The sequence below is a fragment of the Curcuma longa genome, chromosome 12 (genome assembly GCF_044706935.1).
Source record: "Curcuma longa cultivar G26 ecotype Majalengka, Jawa Barat chromosome 12, ITB_CL_G26_1.1, whole genome shotgun sequence".
NCBI classification, from domain to species: domain Eukaryota; kingdom Viridiplantae; phylum Streptophyta; class Magnoliopsida; order Zingiberales; family Zingiberaceae; genus Curcuma; species Curcuma longa.
In genome coordinates this window covers 10,317,852-10,331,223 of record NC_133872.1, presented here as the reverse complement: position 1 = coordinate 10,331,223, position 13,372 = coordinate 10,317,852, and the positions used below count along the sequence as shown (strand labels likewise).

Genomic DNA, 13,372 nt, shown 5'->3' with positions numbered 1-13,372 from the left:
ATGAGCAGGTCATTGGCATATGCCAAGTGCTTGATCCACACATCGCCGCACATGAGATGGTAGGGGAATGTGGGCTGCCTTGATATCACTTTGAGTGATCGTGAAAGCACCTCCAAAGATAATCCAAAGAGAAATGGTTAGAATGGATCACCTTGTCGTAGTCTCCTTCGGACGTTAAAGAATCCATGCATGGCGTTGTTGATGCCCACAGAGAAAGATACGGTTGTGATGCACTCCTAAATCCAAGCCACATATTATTGCGGGAAGCCGAAGTGTTGGAGGGCGGCTATCAAGAAGGTCTAGTCCACCATATCAAAAGTCTTTTGTAGGTCCACTTTAAGCACACATCTTGGTGAAACCTGCTTCCGTGCATATTTTCGCAACAATTCTTGAGCAAGATGGATGTTTTCCACAATGGATCTATCTTTGACATAGGCAACCTATGTAGAATCTAGAATTCCACTCAAAACCATGCAAAGTTGAGTTGCACACCTTAGAGATGACTTTGTAGATCATCGTATAATAAAATATTAGTCTATAGTATGTGACAGACAGTGCATGCTCTGATTTTGGAACTAAGACCAGTAGAGTATAGTTGCATTGCTTCAAGAGACATCTCGACACAAAGAATTCCTACATTGCAACATACACATCTGTGTGGACTATAGTCCATGTCACCTTGAAGAATTTTGAACCATACCTATCCAACCCTAGTGCCCAATCATTGCCTATATCAAATAGTGTTGTGTGTATCCATCGTGGTGATCAAGGCAACTAGGAGAAGCTGCTGCTCATGGGACAGAGCTGCTTCATCCTATTGTGCACCGCTATCCAATGTGGTGCAGTCTGCGCACATGCTAAGTAGCTACTCAAAGTGGGACACAAACTCATCCACAACTTCCTTAAAGCTTATGGTTTGCTCACCATATGCTTTTGTGATGTTTAACAACATGTTCTGCTTGTTGTTCTGCTTCACCAAGTCATGGAAGGACTTTGTGTAGCGATCACTTTTTTCAAGTATGTACACTTCACCTTCTGTTGATAGAAAGATCACTCTACCTCCGCTAGTCTATTGATCGTCGCCCTTAGGATCTTATAGTTCTCCTGTGCAACCCCTCCAGCTAGTATATTTATTGTTGTGCCAATTCCAGATTCCTCCGCCCTCTTTGCCTTTTGTGATATGTGTTGAAAATTCTACTTGTTGAGTGCCTATATGTGTTATTTCAATTTGGATAGCTTATGTTTGAGGCAAAACTGTGATGTCCCATTCACCGGCTCACCCCACGATGCATCACTCAGATCATGGAAGCCCTCATTGGCGCTCAGACAATATTTAGGATTCATAAGTGTTTCATTGAAACAATCCGTCTTCACACTTATACAGGTGATTTGCTATTAAAAGTATTCTGTAATACCCTTTTATAACCTTTGTGGTAAAATATAGGAATTATTAAGAATTTTTGCTCATTTTTTACTTATTTTACAAGTTGCACCTTTTGTCTACAGGAATGAGTTGAAGTAATTACTCCTAGGTGTCTCGAATCTTGTAGCTTAATTGTCCCTTTTGAACCATGATCTTGAGATCTCCCGTCAATATAATTGGGTTACCACTGCTCAATTCAAATATTGAGTTTTAGACTCATTCTCCTAGATATGCAGTATAGTTAATCTCTCGATAGGCCTTTTTTAACTAACAGATCCACATAATTCTCCATATTTAATAAAAATTCCACAACTAGAAATCTACAACTTTAATAGTATTAAGTCTTTTTAAGACTTAATATTTACACTAATGCCCTTCTCATAACTTCTTAGATGCCATAATATATCATATATATTAGCACATATCGATATATTTTATGCAATTAATTCTTTGAGCCCCCAACTTAGATATTTATATTTTATCCAAATACTCTCACATTTATTAGTTCCATTGGAAGCTTCATGACCTTTCAATGTCTTATAGAAATTTTCATTTCTATCTCACTAGAGCATCTGGTTGGTCGAGAAGATAACTTCCCCCATAATTTTCAAGATAAACCCAAAACTTATCAACATAACTTTTATCATCTCCTCAATGTTTAGCCACAACATTGTTAAATTGAGGTGAATGGGATATAGTTGATTACTGAATGTTGTTCTTCCTCAAGAAATATTCCTTGAGCAATATCCTATATTCTCTCCCTCAATCACCATAGATGATCTTGCTTAGTTGAATTTTCTAACCACATTTCTAGTATTTTTTAAACACTTCATGGGTCTCAATCTTGCTTAAAAGTAATTCTCCATAACTCCAATTTTCTAATTTCACCGAGTTAAAATTGCAGTTGCCTAATCAGGATGATAACTAAGATTGCACTTGTTCTAAAAAAAGTATTTGAAAATATACATCACTTGGCCTTCTAATTTCATCGAGTTAGAGCTACAATCGTTTGATTGAAGTACTGACCAGGATTGCATTTACTCGTCAAGAGACACTTGACTCAAGAAATATACATCTCTTGGTATCTTCAAATCTCATCGAGCAAAGCTGCAGTCATCTAATTGGAGTGTTGTTGAGCTAAAGCTATAGTCATCTGATTGAAGTGCTGACCAGGATTGTATTTATTCTTCGAGAGATACTCGACTCAAGAAGTATACATCCCTTAGTCTTCCAATCTAGTCGAACCAAAATTGTAGCTGTTTAATTGAAGTGTTGACCAAAATTGCATTTACTCTTCAAGAGACTCGACTCAAGAAGTATACATCCCTTGGTGTTCTAATCTTGTCGAACCAAAGCTATAGTCATCTGATTGAAGTCTTGACCAAAATTGCATTTACTCCTCAAAAGGACACTCAACTCAAAAAGTATGCATCACTTGTCCTTCCAACATAATAGGAGTTAGACTCAATTTCTTGGTCAATTGCAGCACATGTAATGCAATCCTACTAATTCATCTATTTTGGCCTCCACTTAGGTCTTATTGAGTTAGACTCAAGTTTAGCTTTTGACCAAGTGGGCTTGAGCTTCTATCTAAAACCTTTCATTAGCCTGCTTTTTGGATAGTTTAAACTCACCATCCTCAACTTTGTGATTTTAGCCTAATGACCCTCACAAAACCTTGACCATTATTTTTACACTATACTCATGGTATAGTTTTATCATCCAATCCTTTCTTATATAGGAAAATTCTTTTCTTCCTTATGAATAACTCTCTCATTGCTTAAGGCTCACCTTCAGATGTACTAGGGACATCTTTTAGATTGCTTAATAACCTTATGAGGTATATTTTCTTTAAATAATATAGTATCTTTTATTGTCATCGCTACGGAGAATTTATATAATTTCTCTTTAGTGGGAGTGGGACCTCACGATCGCCATAACCACGAATATCATTTTAAGATTGTTAGAATTGTATTGGATGGATTAGTGGTGTTGATCCAACAATTGAGTTCAATTAATCAGATCGATAATGAATCATCAACTTGAACCGGTGGAGTTCGATATGGCGACATGGATCTTGTCCCATTTATACTCTCCACACACCTTTTCGGATATCGAGACACCCTTTCAGGTAATAGACATATCCTTCTTGGTATCGCCATTACCCACTTAATCTCATCGACTATCAAATTATCCCTTCGGATATTGACATACCCCCTTGGCAAGCTTATCCCTACGAATAAGAGTATTAAGGTTGAGATGAAGACTATGCCTTCTTTCCTTAAGACGATATTGCTCCGCCCAAGTGTTTATGATTTATCAACAATCGTCTCCCAAGATATGACCTACGTCTCAAAATAAGAGCACTTTAAATTTTAAACTTTGGCGAACTTTCGAAACTTTGAAACTCTTAAAAAAGGAGAGAGAAGAGAGCTTGGGAAGAAATTTTACGATTTGAGAATTGAGTTATTTGAATGGAAAAAATGAGATTTCTTTTATAAAGACGAAAGATTACTTACAAAAGGTGAAGAATTTTTTCTCTAAGGTAAAAAAAAAAACTATGCATGTATCTTTTAATCAATACAATCCATATATTCATTAATTTGATTAATTATCATTAATATGACAACTCATATTATCAATTAATTAATTGATATGATTAATTAATATTTAATTAACCAATCAATCCACTAATTAATTAATTAATCTATAAATTAATTCATAGATAAATCTAAATTAATTTCCATTTCTATTGATATTCGAATTAACATTCTATAATCTTATTTCATGAAACGGATGAAGAAAAGAAAGGAATCCCTAGGGAAAATAAATCCCTGGGGAAGAGAAAGGAAATCCATCGCCGCAGGAAGAGTAAACAGAGGATTTGCGTTCCGCAGGAGGCGACGAGAGATAGAGGACTGTCCCGGCGCGATGGGGCTCCATTGCCTCCAAGATAGAGCGCGTCGCCCCTTCTCTCTCCGACCTCTCCAGCCTTCCCTCCTTCTCCAGGAAAGCGCTTTGCAGGGAGCTGGTCCAGTCAGTGACGCTCGCCCTCCGCGGCGCCATTCGACCTCGCCGGCCGCAGCGGCGCCGCCTCAGGGAAGCTCCAAATGCAGAGCGACCTCGACGCGGTTTCCGGTGAGCTAGATCTTCTGCTCGATGACTGCGCGCTGCTGGTGAAGACTGGTGTGCTCGACGATTCGGCCGCCACCGATGCTGCGCGCTCTATTCACTCCGACAGAATACGCGCGAGCTGCTCGCGAGCTTGCAGATTGGGAACGCGGAGGCCAAGCACCGGGCGGTGGACGCCCTACCTGAAAGCGATGAGGGAGGACGAGAGGAGCGTGATAACCGCTCTCGGGCGAAGCAACGTGTCGGCTCTCATACGCTTGCTCGCATCCACCTCCGTCAAGATCAAGGAGAAGGCCGCAACTGCTATCTGCTTGCTGACCGAGTCCGATAGCTGCGAGAAGCTACTAGTTTCAGAGGCCGTGTCTTCCCTCCTCTGATCCGGCTATCAGAATCTGGGAGCTTGATTTGTCGAGAGAAAGAAATCGGCGATAGAGGAGAAGAAGAGAAGAAATCGGCTAGATTTTTTTTTTGTTTTTCGTCCGTCCGTCCGCGTTCCGCCCGATTTCGGGGTGACAGATTTTGGAGAAAAATTGATCCGCGGACGGATGAAATTCCCTTTCCTTCCTGAAAACTTCGAGAGGTAAACGAGGGATGCATGCATGCAAAGGAAATCTTTCTACGGTTTCTCTTTCTGCACCTCCAAACCAAATCAACTATATACATGGTTGATCTGCACAACTTTACACACAAGTTAAATAAAAGAACATATCACAGTTAAACTCTTTGTCCTCCAACTAATCAAAATAGTTAGTTGCCTAACTATGACAAAAATTTTATGCATACACATATAAAATTAAATATTATCTTCTTAATTTTGTCCAAATATTAAAATCAGATTCCAATTATATATTTTGGGTATAATTGTACTAATAGAAACAAGTAGTAAATATTATCTCAATTCTCTTCTAGTTCTTCTCCTTCTTCAGCAAAGGTAAAATCTGTTACTCTAGCTCACACGATCGGCCTTACGACCATCTGTGAGGAGGTAAATTGGGAAGTTACAGTTGGCTACGATGGAGGAGGATATTGTCTCGGATTTGTCGATATTTGATCCTTCCCCATTTCAATAATTCTGCTTTTCATAACCAACTCAACTATACCCCAGAGAACGAGTTCTTCTCCTCCAAATAAACACAATGTTGCCTTGTTTTAGTATTATGTACAACTTGGTAATGCCAAACAAGAGAACTACACTAACTTAATTTTTTACAGAAACCTTTTGGTGAAGTATAAGTACACTTGAAGAAACCCCAGCAGCAAGTAAGGAATGTTTATATATATAAAAATATAAACATAAAAGAAAAAAGAAAAAGAAAGGAAAAAAAAAAAGGAAAAAGAGAGTAAAGCAAGTAGCATTGGCACGGATTATGGTACCTGCAGTTTCCATGTCCTCCCTTTAAACCGCTCATTGGCAGTTGCCACGCCGCTTCACGGCAACGAAATCAAACGCCGGCACTCCTCCCACTCCACCCTCTCCACTACTTAATTGAATCCGGAGAAGCGTTAATCACATCCATCCCACAAAGATATCGATCGGTAAGTGCAGAGTAGAATGCCTGCTTCTTCTTCATCGACACAGCAACTTTTCCTCCTCTGTCTCCTCCTTCCAATCGCATTCTCAGGTGAGCAGTAGATCGTCCTGCTGCATTTCATCGACCATTAAGCATGCATTGTTTTAGTTCTTGCTTTGTTTTAGATGGAATCCAGCTGATCCTGGTGAACAACTGCAACTACAGCGTGTGGCCGGGCGTTCTCGGCAGCGCCGGGCACCCATCGCCTGAGAACGGCGGCTTTCACCTGGCAGTGGGCGAGGAGGCGGTCTTCGAGGTGGCGAACAAGTGGTCGGGGCGGATCTGGGGCCGCCAAGGCTGCGGTTTCGACGGCCTCGGCCGAGGGCGCTGCGAGACGGGCGACTGTGGCGGGGTGCTGCAGTGCAAGGGCGCGGGCGGGGCGCCTCCGGCGACGGTCGTGGAGGTGACCTTCGGCACCGACCGTTCCCCTCTTCACTACTACGACGTGAGCCTGGTGGACGGGTTCAACCTGCCGGTGACGGTGGCGCCGGTGGGCGGCGGAGTGGGGTGTGGAGTGGCAGGGTGCGAGGTGGATCTGAACGCCTGCTGCCCCAGCAAGTTCGAGGTGAAGGGGCAGGGCGGGAGGGCGGTGGGGTGCAAGAGCGCCTGCCTCGCGCTGGGGGCCGACAAGTACTGCTGCCGGGGGGACTACGCGTCGCCGGCGATCTGCAAGCCCACGCTGTTCTCCCACCTCTTCAAGGCCATCTGCCCCCGCGCGTATAGCTTCGCCTACGACGACCCTTCCAGCTTGAACATGTGCAGGGCGTCCAGATATCTCATCACCTTCTGTCCGCCTGCAACTGCACGATGAAGAAGCTTCATCTTCATCATTTGGCTTCTTTCTTTAGGAAAATTAAGCGGATTCAAATTAAATTACCATTTTCGAAGTTTGGAGGTTCACAAATATTCCACTTATAGATATTAATCAGAAAAAGTTTTACGTTTTTTTCCTCGCAAACTTTATCAAAATTTCCACTGAACTTCTAGAAAAAGTATGAATCAGTTTCATTTCTCCATCCTCAAAACAGTAGTGAAGATGCTGAGCAACATATATACACACGAAAATGATATAATGTGTGATCCGTGTTGTGTGATCCGTGCGCGACACCTGTGATTTATCGCTGCCTGGGGTGCGATCGATGTGCCCCTCGCCGGCATTTCGTCCGACGTCGAATTCTGATCGGATAGTAGTCGGAATCCGACGAATTGATGGACGGTGATCCCGCTGTCTCCCACGGGCGTATCGGACGTGTCACACACACACGAAAATGTCGATCGTGCGCGACACCTGTGATCTACCGATCGCCGAGTCCGGATTTTCGATCGAATCGCGGTTACTGGACGGCCGGATTTCAGCCGAATCGCGACGGACCGATGTTGCACACCGGTCCTTCCTCGATCGGTCTCAGGCCGCGATTTGGTCGGAATCCGGCCCGATTGCGGTCGGCAGTGGCGATTCAGTCGCCGATTGCAGTGGCAATGGCCGCGCTACTGCTGACTACATGATTTCGCTGTTTCATTGAATTATGTCACACTATCCGGCTGGAATCCAACGTCGGATGGAGCGCCGGCGAGTCGATCGCACCCAAGAGTGACCGCGGTCAACGATAGCTAGACGACACGACGAGAGTGGCAGCAACGGTGGATCGACGGTGTCGCACACAAATCATGCAGAAAAAGTTTCAGTAGAATTACACGACGATCTTACGATCATCTATATAAATAAAAAAACTAATACAACCTAGACACGGAGAATCTAACTCCCCTCTGAGGTTTGCATTGGATTGTAGGGTACAGTTGGTGTTTAGATTATATATATATATATATATATATATATATATATATATATATATATATATATATATATATATATATATATTAATTCCTCCCTTTTCGGAAGAAATGCTCCCAGCCGGCAATTTCCTTCTCCCTCCCGACCAGTGCATACTTCCATGTCTCCCTTTCTTTGAAAACCTCAGCTTTTCTTCTTCTAATGTCCCTCACCCTATCGATCACGCCGGCGATTGCCACATCGAAGGCGTCCCTCACCCCCGGCGGTCTTGCTCTGGGATCCGCATACACCAACCTCGGGATCATCCTTATCACCTCCTCTCTCATCGCCCTCACCTCCTTCTTCTTAATTTTCTTCAGCACCTCCTCGATCCTCACCTTCCCCTCCCTCACCTTGTCCTCCGGGATGAACACCGAGTACCTGTTGTAGTTCCTCGGCAGATGCCATAGATACTGAACGTAGGCAGACCCCGGGTGGAAGAAGACCGGCACGCAGCCGGCCACCATGGCATCGAACGTCGACCGCCGCGTGAAGGAATCCCCCTGCGGCTGGAGGCAGAAGACGGACCGCTCGAACATCCGCATCACGCTGTCCGGCGAGTGGCACTTGCTGTAACCGATGTCGCACTCCAGCAACTTGCACTGTCGCGACTGCCGGCACTGCTCCATTGCCTCGTTGCGGATCCACGCAGTCTCGCCTGGCCGCGCTCCGCCTGCGAAGGAGAACATCCACGGCCTCCGTGCCCGCCGCATCTTCTCCTGCCATGCTCGCACCTCGCTATTCGTCGACGGGTGGAAGTAGGTCGGGTAAGGTACTCCGACGTCGTTTCTCCTCCAGGGGCTCGACTCGATCACTAGCACCGTCAAATTCTGTGCCTCCGGGAGAAGCATCAACTTGTTTCCCCAGTCATCGTTGTCATCCGTCGGCCTCTGGAAGTCCCATGTGATGCGCCCTGCTACCATGAAGTGATCCCGTCCGCTCATGGCCGCCCACTCCGGCTGCGATCGGAGCCAACGGAATAGCTCCCGGGGAGTCGCATCGCGGGCGGCGGCGGTGTTTGGAGCCCAGAGGTATCTCGCGATGTCGAGACCGGCATAGTAGGGCACAAATATGGCAGCTGCGAGGGAAGAGTTGGTCGTGAGGCACTCATACTGCCGCATCCGGTTATGGAAGATAACGTCGAGCGCGAACTGATTTGTGGCGTACCATCCGCCGCCGGAGAAGACATTGCCATTTTTCTCAAGCTTCGGCCCGAGCCCGGAATTGGACGTGTACCGACACATATCGGTCCACCGGCTTAGCGTCCGGCAATGTTGTAGCATCTCGACGTTGAACTCGGGCGGAAGGTCGTGCACGAAAATGTACCGCCCGGCGCAGCGATCATCTTCCTTGACGATGGAGCGTCGAGGTTGTTGCTGCGGTGGCCGTGGTGGAGGCGACCGCGGCGGAGGGGTCAACGGCGAAGGCGGTGGTGGAGGTGGAGCTGGAGAAGGTAGAGGTAGCGAAGTATGGGATGAAAGCAGCTCGACTGGCGTCTCAACGACACCTACAATTTCCTCGGAATTCTTAGGATACAGGATTAAGAAGAACCACAAAGCACCGGAAACGGTGGCGAGGAAGGCGCAGAAAATGGGGAGGAGGATCCAGTAGCGAGTTTTGCAGCAGCCGATGATGTGTTTGTTGCCGAGTCTCGCCATGGCTGGCCTCAAAACCAGGCGGCGTCTCATGCATGAAATGCCGCCGGCGAGGTACTTGTTAAGGCAGGGAGCCAAATCCGATCCAAAAGCAAATCTTTGGTGGAAATTTTTTTCTGCAATGATCTTTGTCCTAAACTTTTAGAGGAATTTCGGTTCCGACATTGATTGAATCCATTGGGGAGCTAGGGGCAGGCCAACGACGACAACATCCTTCCTATTCTTAGCCGTGGCTGACAACGTCCATCTGTTCTTGGCCATGGCTTTCCCGAAACATCGCGCATCAAATGGACGAAGTATGTTTGCAAATGTCTTTTTTTTTCCTTGAAATTTTATAAATGTTATTTGCTATTTAACCATACTGTTCAGAATTAGTCAATGAGACTAATTGAGATTTATTAAATAGATATGCTGCATATCAATCCTTGATGTAAGCATCCGACATTTAGGATTTATATTTAAACTAAAATAAATGAAAATTAAAAAAAAAATAACACTAAAGACTCATGGATTGATCATAAATGAGTGCGCCCCCGGGCATAGCTGAGTTGGTTACGATGTTACAAAGAGGACAAGGGTTTGAATCGTAACAAAATCACCCTCACAAATGATAATTGCATATATATTTTTCTTTATTTATAGGCCGCTAAGGTGGCGGATTCACTTTTATGCAGAAGATCATAAATAAGTGCGCAGTATATTATCGCTTGTAGTTAATATATTTATCATAACAAAATCACTCACACAAAGTATTATATTTCTTGTCTTTATTTATATGAATATATACACATCACCATATAACCATTAGCGCACAGTCAGATGCTCCTAGGGCATAATTGAGTTGGTTCCGAGGTGGTAGATTTATTGAATTAGGCATGAGTCGATTCATAGGTCGACTGATAGTCGTGAAATTGCCCTTCCATATAGGGACTTGCTCTATACTTGATTTACTATCTCATTGTGGGATTGACGACATTGAAATATTTAGGGTAAGTGAAATCCCCTTTTTATAGGATTAACGCATAGTCAGAATTCAAATCCTAATAGGGATGAATATTCAAAAAGTTAACCTCTAAGTGTATATATAATCTATGATCCAAATTTATTCAGTAGGTGAATCGAAGGCAGATCATTATAGATTTACCCGATAAACAAATCAGAAGAAGGTAATCGGGCGAAGCTTGGACACATGGATTATATAAAAAAATCCATGGTCATATGCAAGTTGTTTCAACAAATTTCTAAAGGATGCACTTAAAATTTGAGAATATCCAAAAAAAAAAAAACATCTAACTTTCAATTTTTTTTTCCAAAAGGCGCATATGGTTTTAATTTTATCCCACTAACCACTATTGACTTTTTCTTTTTCTTTCCTCTTTCCTTTGCATACAATAATCTCTCTCGTTTACATCCAATATTTGCTATCTTCTCTTTCCTCTCTCTTTTGCATGCATCTTTCAAAATCAAATCAAATTTTAATTTAAATGTTAATCATCATAGATAATCCTATAAATTTATTTATTTTAATTTTAAAACTCTAATAAAAATTAAAAAATAAAAAGAAGGTTAATAAAATATTAAAAATATTTTTTCTATTTTTAAAAATCTAATTATAAAAAATAAAAAATAAAAAATAAAAATAATAATGAGAGATGATTTTATTAATAAAAATAATAAAAAATAAAATAAAATTATCACGTTGATATTGATTTTTAAAAATCAGCATCACAACTTAAATACAACATCACTCATTATGGTATTGATTTTTAAAGACTAATAAATATCACAATGGTGTTGGTCTTTGAAAATTAGTATCATAGTATTTTGAAAGTTTTAAATCATTTTGAATACCGTTGGGAGGGTTTTAAAATAGTAAACAAGAGCTTATTTAAACTCAGGTTCATCTAAAAACCCACAAGAGTTGGAATAAATCCGATCGGAGCTCTCTAGATCTATTAATAGATTTTGACCAAAACCCATTGATAGACCTAGATAATTTAGATTTTTAAAATTTTGTAATGAGATGGAAGTATAGAGTATATAGAAGGTAGATATTATGAGAAATTATAATCCTAAGTCTCCCATATGAGGTTATAGACTTGTGTCAATTGACATAAAATTTGAAACTTTCTAAACTCTTGAGCAATACTGGAATCCTTTACGATGATAATAGATGACACATTTGGACCCTCGGGGACTTGAATTTATGAAAATTTGCAATAACATGAGAGAAGTTAATGTGTAGAAAGTATATATGATGTTCAATCTTAATCCTAAGATATGCAGACGAAGTTATGATCGCATGCTAATTAGCACGACCGTAGTGTTGGTCTTCAGAAACTAATACCACAATGTTGATTCTGATCACACACTGTGATATTGGTTTTTGAAGATCAACACCACAGTGTTGTTGGTTTTTGAAAACCAATACTATAGTGTTCTGAAGGTTTTAAATTACTTTGAGCACTATTGAAAGGGTCTTAAAACAGTAAAAAGAGCTTATTTAGATTCAAGTTCAATTAATAAACCCACAGGAGTTGTAATGAGCTTGATTAGAGCTCTTTAAGTTTATTAATGAATTTTAATTGAAACTTATTGATGGATCTAAGGTTCTTTCATTTCTGAAAACTTATAAAAATATGGAAGAAGTGAGTGTGTAGAAGGGAGATATTTTAGTTTTAAGTCTCTTCCACGAAGTTATAAGCTCATGTCAATTGATACAAAATCTAAAACTTTCTAAATTTTTTGAGCAATACTGAGAATCCTTTATGATGATAATAGATAACATCCTTGGACTCCCTCAGTACTGCAGAAACTTACAGGAGTTGAAATAAGTCCAATCAGAGCTCTTTAGATCCATCAATGAGTTTTGGTCGAAACCCATTGATAGATTTAGGGTATTTGGATTTCTGAAATTTTATCAAAAGATGGAAGATATGAGTATGTAAGAGGTATATATTGTTAGATTTGAGGGGTGTCCTAAGGCAATCGCCTTACGGTTATACTATTTATTGGATAAATATCAATTCACTATTTGAGTGCACATTCCATATGTGTTTGATTGGATCTTAAACTCAAATACTGAATGTCCGCAATACGATTCATAGCGTGAGAGAATTTGTGATTGGATCACAACTAGTGAGCATCTCTACACGTGTAATTATGAACGTATTAAAATTATCCCTAGTCGAGGAATTGATGAGCATGGACGTCATCGATTCTGTCGAGACTAGCACGTTTTGAACTCCTTGGTTAGCCAAGCAGCTGATCTCACTGCTGTCGACATTAGATGTTGAGAGTTAAATATGGATACTGGTTAAAGGTAACCAGTTCATTGGAGTGACCTGTCTTGAGACTTCATATGGTTCTATATATATGTCAATGAAGATCTCAGTGCAGCTTAAGTGCGAGTTTTCTTTGACTTGCGGTATTCAAGTCACCTTGGTCATGGAAGCTTATACTTTGACATCTTAAGTAAGCATTTTCGAGGAGGTGTGGATCCGAGATGATTGAGTATAAGTCGAAGTGTCCGAAGGTGTTTGAATAGCCCACAGAGGATTCACCGCTCCTTAAAAAGGGAGACGTACGTATACCCTGCGGCCGCTTGTCAGGATTGTTACTAAAAGTCTTTGGCCAAAGCATTACATGTTAAGAGTACAGTACTCTTGAATACGTGTACGAGTAACTTGAATCCACAGGACAAGAAAGCAGCTTGGGCTAGGTGTGACGTAGTCAGCCTAGTGGGGACCGACACATAGAC

At 41.8% G+C, this 13,372-nt stretch overlaps 2 protein-coding genes across 2 annotated transcripts; one reads left to right on the top strand and one right to left on the bottom strand.

The window, feature by feature from the left end:
- The first annotated feature begins 6,107 nt into the window (after positions 1-6,107).
- On the top strand, positions 6,108-6,937 carry LOC141843645 (thaumatin-like protein). Its single transcript, XM_074731697.1, has 2 exons — positions 6,108-6,177; positions 6,252-6,937. The coding sequence occupies exons 1-2, from the start codon at positions 6,108-6,110 to the stop codon at positions 6,935-6,937; spliced, it is 756 nt and encodes a 251-aa protein (XP_074587798.1).
- Positions 6,938-8,004: 1,067 nt separating this feature from the next.
- On the bottom strand, positions 8,005-9,306 carry LOC141843603 (xyloglucan galactosyltransferase KATAMARI1 homolog). The gene has a single exon (XM_074731655.1). The coding sequence runs from the start codon at positions 9,238-9,240 to the stop codon at positions 8,005-8,007; it is 1,236 nt and encodes a 411-aa protein (XP_074587756.1). The 5' UTR covers positions 9,241-9,306.
- Positions 9,307-13,372: the final 4,066 nt, after the last annotated feature.

Coding starts and splice junctions, on each gene's coding strand:
- LOC141843603 (XM_074731655.1), bottom strand. CDS start 9,240: ATGCTACAACATTGCCGGACGCTAAGCCGGTGGACCGATATGTGTCGG.
- LOC141843645 (XM_074731697.1), top strand. CDS start 6,108: ATGCCTGCTTCTTCTTCATCGACACAGCAACTTTTCCTCCTCTGTCTC. Junction 6,178..6,251: donor CCTTCCAATCGCATTCTCAG/GTGAGCAGTAGA, acceptor GCTTTGTTTTAG/ATGGAATCCAGCTGATCCTG.